The 10,615-nt window shown below is 43.7% G+C and overlaps 1 protein-coding gene across 1 annotated transcript; it reads right to left on the bottom strand.

Moving 5' to 3' along the window:
- Positions 1 to 1,705: 1,705 nt before the first annotated feature.
- Positions 1,706 to 5,248, bottom strand: LOC109366193. Its single transcript, XM_019613092.2, has 3 exons — positions 3,104 to 5,248; positions 2,929 to 2,989; positions 1,706 to 2,769 (listed from the first exon to the last, which is right to left on the bottom strand). Exons 1-3 carry the CDS (start codon positions 3,188 to 3,190, stop codon positions 2,240 to 2,242), a joined length of 678 nt encoding a protein of 225 aa, XP_019468637.1. The 5' UTR covers positions 3,191 to 5,248; the 3' UTR covers positions 1,706 to 2,239.
- Between the last annotated feature and the right edge of the window lie 5,367 nt (positions 5,249 to 10,615).

Genomic DNA, 10,615 nt, shown 5'->3' with positions numbered 1-10,615 from the left:
CTGCTAACTGACAACCAATTAATGGATCAATCGATAGCCTGTAAAAATCTCTACAATCTATTCAGCAATTAAGAGAGATGTATTGTATTAGGCTGCTTTGATTAAGTGGGATGTCAGCAACATTTACTCCAAAATTATACAGTACCTAGATAGAGGGTTTCACATAATGTTGTGCTAAGATTGCATTAAGTCATTGTGTATGTATTTTTTCTCTCACACTGCAAACGTATGTGGTAAATTATTTCAATTCTTTTTTTTTTTCCATTAACTTTTATCTTAAGAAAATTAAATATATGATTGTTTTCTAATATGTCATCCAAATAAGCAAGAGTGGTCAAGATATAAATAACAGGAGCAGTTTGGCATTTTGGTCAACACTTCGACCATTAAAAACATTTGAACAGCTATGTTAATGCAATTCCACTTGCAATTTTTTCTCAAAAAAAAATTTTGCCAGTGGTCATTTAGTATCTTTTTTTCTCTAATAGAAAGCAGAAAAGGGAATATATTGAGCTTAGCAGAAGCTTGCAAATGAGTACGTTATTATGCATCATTAAAACATATAAGTTAGCAAAAAGGCAATCAACATTCAAAACAGAATTGTAGTCCCTTTCAGAAACAAACTGCATTATTTCTAGTAGAGTTCATTGTCAATGATACTGAATTTAGTTGCACAAAACAATCAAAAGGAAATGCTGTGATATAAATACTTAAGTGATGTACTCTACTGTGGGGAAGGGCGGTTGACTGTAGTGCTTCATATAATGCATATTAGCTTATACCTCTGCAATGAACTTTCTGGTTGCTCAGCTGTATCTCTTGTATACACAACATTAAAGTGTATCCTGACCATTCATAGAATACTTGGAAAACAGAAAGAAAATGTAATAAAAACATATTATATTTGTCCTGGTATGTAAATCTAGTATTGCTGAAGATTCTCCTTTATACAGCATTTTGAGATCTACAGATGACAAATGCTATCCAAAGCACTGTTTCTTTGTTGGCAGTATTTTCTCTTATTTGGAAATCCCAGCCTTTGTGTGCCAGCTCAGCTGACAAATAACGAAGGAATATTCACATCTTTTTCACACTGGGTATCCAAAAACAAGGATTTGAAGACAATAAAAAATCTCGCTGCCTGGTTTCTTTGCACAGCAACTGATGAAAACAGAAAGCTTCAAGAGATTTTGGATGAAGTAGGAGACATGAATATCCCGATCCAAATATATTGTATTTTCCCGTGCCCTGAACAAGCTCAACTGAAGTCAAGGAGTAGATAAATGTGAATGACATTAAGAAAGGAGAGTTAAGGGCTCTTGCAGTTCAAGAGAAGAGCTCATGCTCTTCAACATCTTAATCAGTGGCATAGACGATGGCGTCGAGTGCACCCCTCAGCAAGTTTGCAGATGACACCAAGCTGAGCAGTGCAGTCGATACACTGGAAGGAAGGGAAGCCATCCAGACAAGCTGGAAAAGTGGGCCCATGGGAGCTCGGCAGCCCGTCCACAAGCTGCCAGCCCCGTGACACAGGCAAAGCACTTTTGCTGGCTTCAAGAAGCCCCCAGAAGAGCATTTCATCAGCCTTTTTTGCTTCAGATCCCTTCCCCAGTGCAGTCTTACATGTTCTGAAACTGTTCATTGCAGAGAGAGCTTGCTCTTATTGCTAAAAATCAAGAAAGAAGGATAATTCTCTGAAGGCTAGCAAGACTTTTATTAAATTTTCTGTTTAAAAATCTGAAAGATCTCAATCTGAAATGGTATGATGCAAATGATGATTCAGTTCTCTATCGGTATGTCAACAATAAAACCATGACAATGAAGACAGAGTTTAGGCACTGGCAGGTTTCAGTTCTGCGGTCTCCTTTTCTCCAGGCCTGAAGCTGGTCCTGGTGTTGGTTCTGCAGCTGCTCAGGCTTCCATCTAGTCTCTGGGAAATGCTGGGGAGGCAATACAATACTCAGAAGGCCTCTTGGCCTTGCTCTTCCACCAGCATTTCCCCGCCGCTGTTTGAAGGATGTTCTCATGAGCATTCGTCCCTTTCACTGGTGACAGCGTGCAGAAAGAGGTATCTGTTGGTTGCTCTTCAGTTCCGCTGCCTGACTTGTAGCAACCATTCTTAGTCTTGGATCATTTTAGGGACACCAGGAGCTGCTGGTACAGCCTTTCCATAGCGAGCATGTCCGATTTCTCTGTGCTCCTCTTCTCACTGAAGCCAGAATTGAAGGGCTGGTGGGTTTCAGTTTTGCCATCTGCTTTTTCTCTCCAGGGTCAAAACTGGTCCTCGGGATGGTCTTGCTGGTTTCTTGTGCCCTTTGGGAAGTGCTGGGGAGAGCATATGCCAAAAGAGCCTCTTGGCCTGGTAGTCCCACCAGCGTTTTCTCTCCTCTGTTTGAACGAGGCCTTCCTGGAAGACCAACCCTTTCACTGGTGGCTTTGTGAAGTTGGAGATCTCAGGTGGCAGGTCTTTAACTCCACCGCCTAGCCTAGGACGCTGACTGAGCGTCCTGGGGGTCCCGCGTGCCACCAAAATCTGCAGGCGCTGGTCCTGTCTGGGAAGCCTGCCGGGTTTCCCTGCAGAGCTCGTGGTACCAGTAGTAGAGTCCATGTAAAGAGAGGGGCATAGACTGCGCAGCAACAAAGGCCGAGTCTTTCCTGGCTGCACAGGATGGGGCAGGATGGGACTGCCCTGCCATCGTGACGCTTGCTGCTGGGAGCAACGTGGCCTGCACAGGGGGCTCCGGTGCCTGCCTGCCTGCCTCTCAGCACCTGTAAAACAGGGAACGGGCCTGAGCCACAGTAGGGCAGGGGATCTTCCAGGCCTGCCAGGCCTGGCTGCCATGTGACAGAGGCAGGTATGAAGCTTGACTTCTCCCAGGGGGCTGGTCCTGCCTGGGAATGTGCCAGGCTGACCCTCAGGGGACTCACCTGACTTCGATGCCACCACTTGCAGCCACCATGTCCACCGTTGCCGGCGCCGGTCAGAACCCTACAGGCACATGAACGTGGCACAGTGAAAGGACTTGCGGGACAGCCCTCACCCCCCACCCCAAAGCCCTGAGTCACCTAGCCTCAAGTGGCTCCCATCCTCAAATTTCCCTACCTGTCGGCGCCAGAGAGGGGTGAGCAGAAACAGCCCAGCCACCAGGAGCAGGAGGCTGGGGATAAGGAGAAAGCTGTCGACAACCATCGCTCAAAGCTGGTCACGACCGCACTGGGAGAGACAAAGTGCTGGCCGCTGGCTCACCTGGGCAGAGCCGTGAGATCATAGTCTGGCGGGTGGGGATAACTCTGTGAGGTCACAGCCCATATGGAACTAGGCTGGCAGTAGCCCCCAGCATGGGGTTGGCGGAGTTATGGACATAACTTGAGTATAATCAAAAAATACATAACATTGGAGCTTTGACAACAAGTGAACACGTGTCCCAGTTTGGGGACCATCCTTGAGATGCGCTGCTGCCATCCTTACTTCAAACACCTGAGTTAGACACAACTTAGAATGAGGAAGCAGTTTTAATTTGCTTTTAGTTCTCACTATCCCAATTCTTTTTTAATGTGTAATTAAATGAATCCTCTTCAAACTGAAACTGCTTTGTGCAGAGTTGTACCTGGTGTGTGACCTCCCCCTCCTTAACTGAGCTGTTCCATCATATCATTCACCCCACCACTGTGAGGAGGATAAGCAAGAGAGCAGTTGTGGGGGCGGGGGAGTGGGAGTCCAGGTCAGTGCCCCCACAACTTCGGGATTCTGATAAGGTTGCATTTCAGGCACTGGTATAATTGCTTATCTCTGAGCAATGTAGATCTAGGCTCCTCAGGACAGCCTCCAACACTACAGACAGAGAAAAAGAAGGCATTTAGTAACTCTGCCTACTCTGTATCTTCTGTCACCATGACATCCACCTCATTCATCAGTGGGCCTACATTGCCTCTAGTGTTAGTTTTGTCTGCAGTGTATTTGAAGAAGGCCTTTCTGTGTTTCTTGACCCCTCTAGCAAAGTTTAATTTTGAGGAGGCCTTAGCTTTCCTAGTTGCCTCCCTTCATGCTCTGACAACAGTCTTATATTCCTCCCAGGTGGCCAGCCTCTCCTTCCGTCATCTGTAGACTCTCCTCTTCCACTTGAGTTTGCCCAGCAGTTCCCTGTTTTACCACGCAGGTCTCCTGGCTCCCTTTCTTGACGTACTACCTGTTGGGATGCTCTGATCATGAGCTTGGAAGAAGCAGTCCTTGAATGCTAACCAACTATCTCGGGCCCCTTTACCTTCAAGTACTCTGTCCCATGGGATTTCCACTAGCAATTGCTAGAAAAGGACCAAGTTGGCCCTACTGAAGTCCAGGGTTGTGATTCTGCTTGGTTTTCTATTCCTGTTACATGAGATCCTCAACTCCGGCATCTCCTGGTCACTTCAACCAAGGCTGCCCTTAACCTTCACCACTTCAATTGGGCCCTCCTTGTTAGTGAGAACAAGATCCAGCAGCTCTCCTCTCCTAGTTGGCTCATCTACCATTTGCATCAGGCAGTTATCATCAATGCACTGAAGGAACCTCTTGGGTGGCTTATGGATGGCTGACTGAGCAGACCTTCCAGCAAATATCAGGGTAGTTAAAATCCCCCACAATAACCAGGGCCTGTAATTGCAAGGCTGATATCAGCTGCCTGTAGAAGGCCTCGTTGGCTTCCTAGTTCTGATCCAGTGGTCTGTAATAGACGGCACCACAACAGTGCCACCCATGCCAGTCTGCCCCTTAATTCCCACCCACAGTCTCTCAACCCCCTCCTCATCCATTCCTGAGCAGTACTCAATGCAGTCCAGTTGCTCTCTCACATAACAAGCAACTCCACCACCTCGCCTTGTTGGCCTGTCTCTCCTGAGAAGGACATAGCCATCCATGACCACATTCCAGTCGTGTAATCTGTCCCACCAGGCCTCTGTAATTGCCACCAGATCTCAGGGTGGAGGCCGGTCACAAGCGGTGTCCCCCAAGGGTCGGTCTTGGGACCGGTCCTCCGCAACATCTTCATCAGTGGCATAGACGAATGGCGTCGAGTGCACCCCTCAGCAAGTTTGCAGATGACACCAAGCTGAGCAGTGCAGTCGATACACTGGAAGGAAGGGAAGCCATCCAGAGGGACCTGGACAAGCTGGAGGAGTGGGCCCGTGAAAACCTAAAGAAGTTCAATAAGGCCAAGTGCAGGGTGATGCACTTGGGTAGGGGCAATCCCAGGTATTTATACAAACTGGGGGAAGATCTCCTTGAGAGCAGCCCTGTGGAGAAGGACTTGGGGGTCCTGGTAGATGGGAAGCTGGACATGAGCCAGCAGTGTGCGCTCGCAGCTCGGGAGGCCAACTGTGTTCTGGGCTGCATCAAAAAAAGGGGCGGCCAGCAGGGAGAGGGAGGTGATGGTCCCCCTCTACTCGGCTCTTGTGAGGCCCCATCCGGAGTACTGCATCCAGGCCTGGGGCCGCCAGCACAGGAAGGATGTGGAGCTCTGGGAATGGGTCCAGAGGAGGACCGCTAACATGATCAGAGGGTTGGAGCACCTGTCCTACGAGGAAAGATTGAGGGAACTGGTGGTCTGGTGATTGGCGACCCTGCACATAGCAGGGGGGTTGAAACTCGATGATCATTGTGGTCCTTCTCAACCCAGGCCATTCTGTGATCTATGGCTATATTATTCACAAGCTTTCAGAACCTACTAACAACTGGCCTGTTCCTCTTTGTAAAAGGAAAAGAACTGTACCCACAAAAACCTTGTTATAGTTACTCCTCTCTGTCAAGTTTTCACTCAGAAGTGGAAGGCAATTGCTGGAAGAACTTTTGGGGGCTTCTGGCTTATAAGCAGGATACACAAAGTGGAAGTCTATCATATATGACTTATTCTCAAAGCAGAAACTGGCATGCGAAGATCTCAGTGTATTGCTGATGATAGTGAACTAAGAAACAAGAGGTAGAGAAAAAGAGTCTCTTTCTGCTGGATGGTCATGTCGATCTACTAGGTGAAGTTTGCCCAAGTTCAGTTCTACCAGATCGAAATTTTACGGAGGACAAAATAAAAGTAGGTCCCTATGTAGTCCTATTCATGGACTTTAGGAACATCTGGGTGACCACAGAAAAACATTTCAAGGCCGTGAAAGAGTGTATCAGGAAGTAACTATCTAAAAGCATTCATTCTTGATGCTCATTGAAGTATTATTTAATTGTGTTAGAAATTACTGAAATGTCAGTAGATATATTTTCCTATTGAAGCACCAGAGTACTTCTCAGAATCCAGGTTTCAGTGCAGGCTTCAGCTTAATCTGTCTACTTTGGAAGGAGGCTTTGCTAGTCATGGATTTTTACACAAGGAAAACCCAACCATGCAGAAGCTGCAAAACTGGATAACTGCAGAACTGAAATTGAAGGTTAAGTCACATAGGAGTAGGTAGACAACCAGTCTTGATCTCCAGTCCTTTATGTTTGTATAGAAACTGATCTGTAGCTTTCATCATGAGACTGGTATTGTGAAAGAATTTTGACTCAGAACATCAGAGCTGTGTTAAGCCTACTTCACAGAAAGAACAGTGGCATGCAATCATGTGCACTGTTAAATTTTTAGCATGCTGCTTGTTACAGTTTTGATTCATGCCGTTCTTCCAGACAGTATATAAACACAGTTCAAGTGACATGAACCAAAAACTGCTTACAATAGTCAGTATGAATGTGACTGACATTTTTTTGGGGGGGGAGAAGGATGTTGGATGCAATCTGTGTCATTGTACTTAAAACACGGTAAACAAGCAAACAAAAAAATATAAATGAATGCTAAATATAATTTTTAAAAGGAAAGAAATGAAGATATACTCTCTCAATCTGGTCACTAGTATAGTGATAACCCCTCTAGCTCTGGTTAAGTTTATACTGTGTATTTAGCTATATAGCTCAGTTAGCTGTCTGTATGGGGAGAGAAGTGTCGAACAACCAGCCTTCTCAGAGGCAATTACCTAGAAAGCTAGGCCATGGCTAAATTAGTTTAAGTGATAAAAGTGGAAATACTGCTTTTCTGGAAATACTACTTTTCTGAAAGAGTGGTCAGGCACTGGAATGGGCTGCCCAGGGAGGTGATGGAGTCACCGACCCTGGAGGTGTTCAAGGAACATTTGGATTTTGTGTTGAGGGATATGGTTTAGTGAGAACCATTGGTGATAGGTGGATGGTTGGACTGGATGCTCTCGTAGCTCTTTCCAAATTTGTTTTTTCTGTGATTCTGTGATAATAGGAGCAAAGGACTCGCTACCCACTGGTAAGCAAAAATGGATCCACCTTTACAGGAATGAAAGGATACGTAAAGATGCAATCCAGCACAATCTACTAGTGAGGTAAGAATAGAAAGAGGAAAACATTTTCATAATGAATTATCACCATATTAGCTTGCAAGTATATTTTTCTAAAATAAAAATAAAACTTAGTTGATTCTCTTTTTCTTAGGCCTCTTTAATTAGAACGGTTTTATTTAGTTAGAAGTTATTGATTTAAAATACAGAAATTAATGTCTATTCTTTAAGTTCTGAATTAGAGCTTTAACTAAATCAAAATGTTACATGAAGCTGTTATTACTCTTCTTTCCCAGTAATGATGATGATGATAATATTATTTAATTCAAAGTTTTCAATATTAGTTGTTTTTTGTTGTTGTTGTTTTCTTTGTTTCTTTGTTTTTTAATTACAACTTTGGAATCATTGTTTTCATACTAATAAATTATCATGCTATATAATAATCATGCTAATTAATAAATTAATTTTCTCTGTTGATTAACTCAGAGAATTTTTTTACAGATTTGAGTGTATATAAAAACAAATTTTAGCTATAGCTTGTTCTCATGATTGCTGCTGTTTGAAAGTTTAGATTTCCTACGTTTGTTCATATTTTCTGGTAATCATCATGTTAATAATATGCACAACCTGTAATAATAATGTGTTTTTCTGTTTTCACTGGTGTTGGATTTGAAGGTCATTCACACAGTTATTGACAAAATGCTCATGACTTACTTAACCATCAGCTAAAGATTTGTGGTCCCCACTGATCTTTCCGGCAGATGTGAATGTCAAGACAGGATGCTGAATCCACATTCATCTTGCTTTCTCAACAGATGTCTGATCTTCTCTCATGTATCGTAATGGATTGCATTTGTTTCTTCAAGACCTTTAAAAGTTATATTTACAGGAGAAATTTCATAGTGACAAAGGCCTTGCTGTGTTTTGTTATAATTCATACTCACAATGGCTACGAGGGCTGCTCCAAAAGTAATGCCTTCTATTTTATTATGTTGGCCCACAACATTACAGGCATATGTTGGTGGTGTGGCAGTAGAGGTTGAACATTTCCACAACATTCTGTTACATCTTGTTGCCTTATGACAGATGGCAGCAGAAGGGCAGTCTGGCAAAATAGTGTCTGACATGGAAATATATGTGAAGGAAAGGTATGTCATTGAATTTCTCCATCCATGTGGAAAAAATTGCACTCACTAACACTCATCAGTGCTTGCTGAACATTTCTGGAGATCAAACAGTGGATACGAGCACAGTGAGGTGGTGGGTGGTGTGTTTCAAAAAACCATGTCAACAAAACCATGATAGCAACTGTCACCTCTACTGGTACAGATTTTTACAAACATGGCATGCGGGCTCTTGTTCATTGCTGGTGAAAATGCACAGCTAATGATTGTGATTATATTGAAAAAATGGTGTTTTGTAGCTGAGAATTTATCAAATAGTGTTATTGTGCTCTTTGTATCTACTGTAGTTTCCATGGAAATAAATAAGAGGCATTACTTTCAGAGGGACCTATGTATTTAGAAGGTGCTGAGTGAACTTGGCGAGATCTTGAGCAACATCAGTGCTCATAGAAGCTAGTGATGTTAAGGGGACTTTGCTACCCAAGGAGACCTTTAGTATTTCAAAATTAGTTAATCCATTTGTCTTGCAAAATAAATGGATAAGACTGGTGAGGAAAGCATCTTACCTGCGGCTCCCCTGAGATAGATCTGTACTGCAGTTACAGAACTGCAGGCTGGCTTTCTTGGCACAGAGCTCTGCATGGGTTTCAAAACCTGTCCCAAAGAGAAAGCAGTGACTGCCAGCAGGGTTGATAAGTTAGGAATGTGACAGAGTTTTCAGAAAACATCTGCCAAGTCCAATCATGGATAGACGATAGTTTATGAATCTGACAAAGCACAGTCATGAACTGAACACATGTTTGTGCTTCAGCCTGCAGGGACTTGAGCAGCTCTGAGCATATGCAGAAGTTAAAAATCCAGTGTGGGTCAGAAAAAATCCTTAGGTATTAAATCTTAAAATCTCTTATGTACTCTAATGTCCCAGCATGCTGTCATAGTCCCAGGTAGAAAACTAGGCCTGTTTTCATAATTCCTAGTCTTAGACACAATGCTAAGACCTCAGTTGTATCCCTGAGCATCCAGATAAGATCCCTTTAAAGTGCGTGACAGAGATCCTCTGGGACTGGAGGAGTGAGACTTTCTGCAGCAAAACTGGGACTCCTGCATGCCACACCCATGCATCTGGCTGTACTTGGGCAGCTAGAAGCTAGAAATTGGAATATGGATGTGTGCCAAATTCACGTAGCTGTATGTCTTTGGCTGCCGGTTGGCTGGCACAAAACCCACAGTATGTTCCAAAGAATGGGTCCCAAACCCGTGCAATAAAGTTCCATTGAATAGACACACAAGTATCCATTGAGTATGCACCATTTTCAGCCATTTGGGACTGTACTCATGTCACCATTTGTCAGGGTTGTTTGTGGAGGGAAAGTAGATAGGATCCCCAAGCTACCTATGTGCTTTTAAAGGTTTTGGCCTTTGATCACCATAGAGCATTTGTGTGGTCATGCCCATTGTAGTGTTGCTTGGTGGTTAAATAGCAGATGTCAGCCTCCAGATTGACAACTGTCATGAATACTAACAGATACCATAAAACATGAAATCCATTCACAGATGTTCTAGAGGAAATAAACATTAATTTTATGTTCATATCAGAGGCAGTGAGCTGAATTTTCTTCACTCCCTTCTTAGTGGCTTAAAGGCAGCCAGTTCTGCCAAACAAAATTGAGTGAGATCCAGGACCTCAGTGTTTTATGGGCTAGTGTGGCAGAGGAAACAGATTTAACCACTGCTTCCCCTCCCCGATTTCTCAGGAGCTGGGGAGCTTGCTCAGGATCCCCATCAGAATTCCGTTCAAACTATCTCATCTTTTATATCATCAGCCTGACAAGCTGTTGGTTTCAAAGACAAGGTAAGACTTGCTCATAGCTGTGATGGTGGTTTACAAGGAGTACCAACCATTTCAACTATGCCTCATTAAGACACCGGTATTTTGCCAGAGGTGTTCCTCTCCTCTTGCTCTGTGCCCCAAACCTTTCCTGGCAGTCTGGCCTCAGGTCAAGTGTGTGTAGCACCAAGTTCTCTAAGACTTCAGACTTGGTCAACAATTAATTGATTTTGTTTTCAGCTTGTATAGAGATCACCATCAGTTCTCCTAGACAACATCTAGGACTTATGCTATCTAATTTTTCTCTGATTTTGTCACTGTAAAGCACTTCAGCTCTTTAATACTGATG

This window comes from Meleagris gallopavo, chromosome 2 (assembly GCF_000146605.3).
Source record: "Meleagris gallopavo isolate NT-WF06-2002-E0010 breed Aviagen turkey brand Nicholas breeding stock chromosome 2, Turkey_5.1, whole genome shotgun sequence".
NCBI lineage: Eukaryota > Metazoa > Chordata > Aves > Galliformes > Phasianidae > Meleagris > Meleagris gallopavo.
Note: the sequence above shows the minus strand (reverse complement) of the source record. Positions and strands in the feature narration are given on the sequence as shown.

Bases quoted from the DNA above. Each gene is read 5' to 3' on its own strand.
- LOC109366193 (XM_019613092.2), bottom strand. From the start codon at position 3,190: ATGGTTGTCGACAGCTTTCTCCTTATCCCCAGCCTCCTGCTCCTGGTG. The intron at 2,990-3,103 runs GTAGGGAAATTT...ATGTGCCTGTAG, and splicing joins CCCCTCTCTGGCGCCGACAG to GGTTCTGACCGGCGCCGGCA. The intron at 2,770-2,928 runs GTGAGTCCCCTG...CCTGTTTTACAG, and splicing joins AGTGGTGGCATCGAAGTCAG to GTGCTGAGAGGCAGGCAGGC.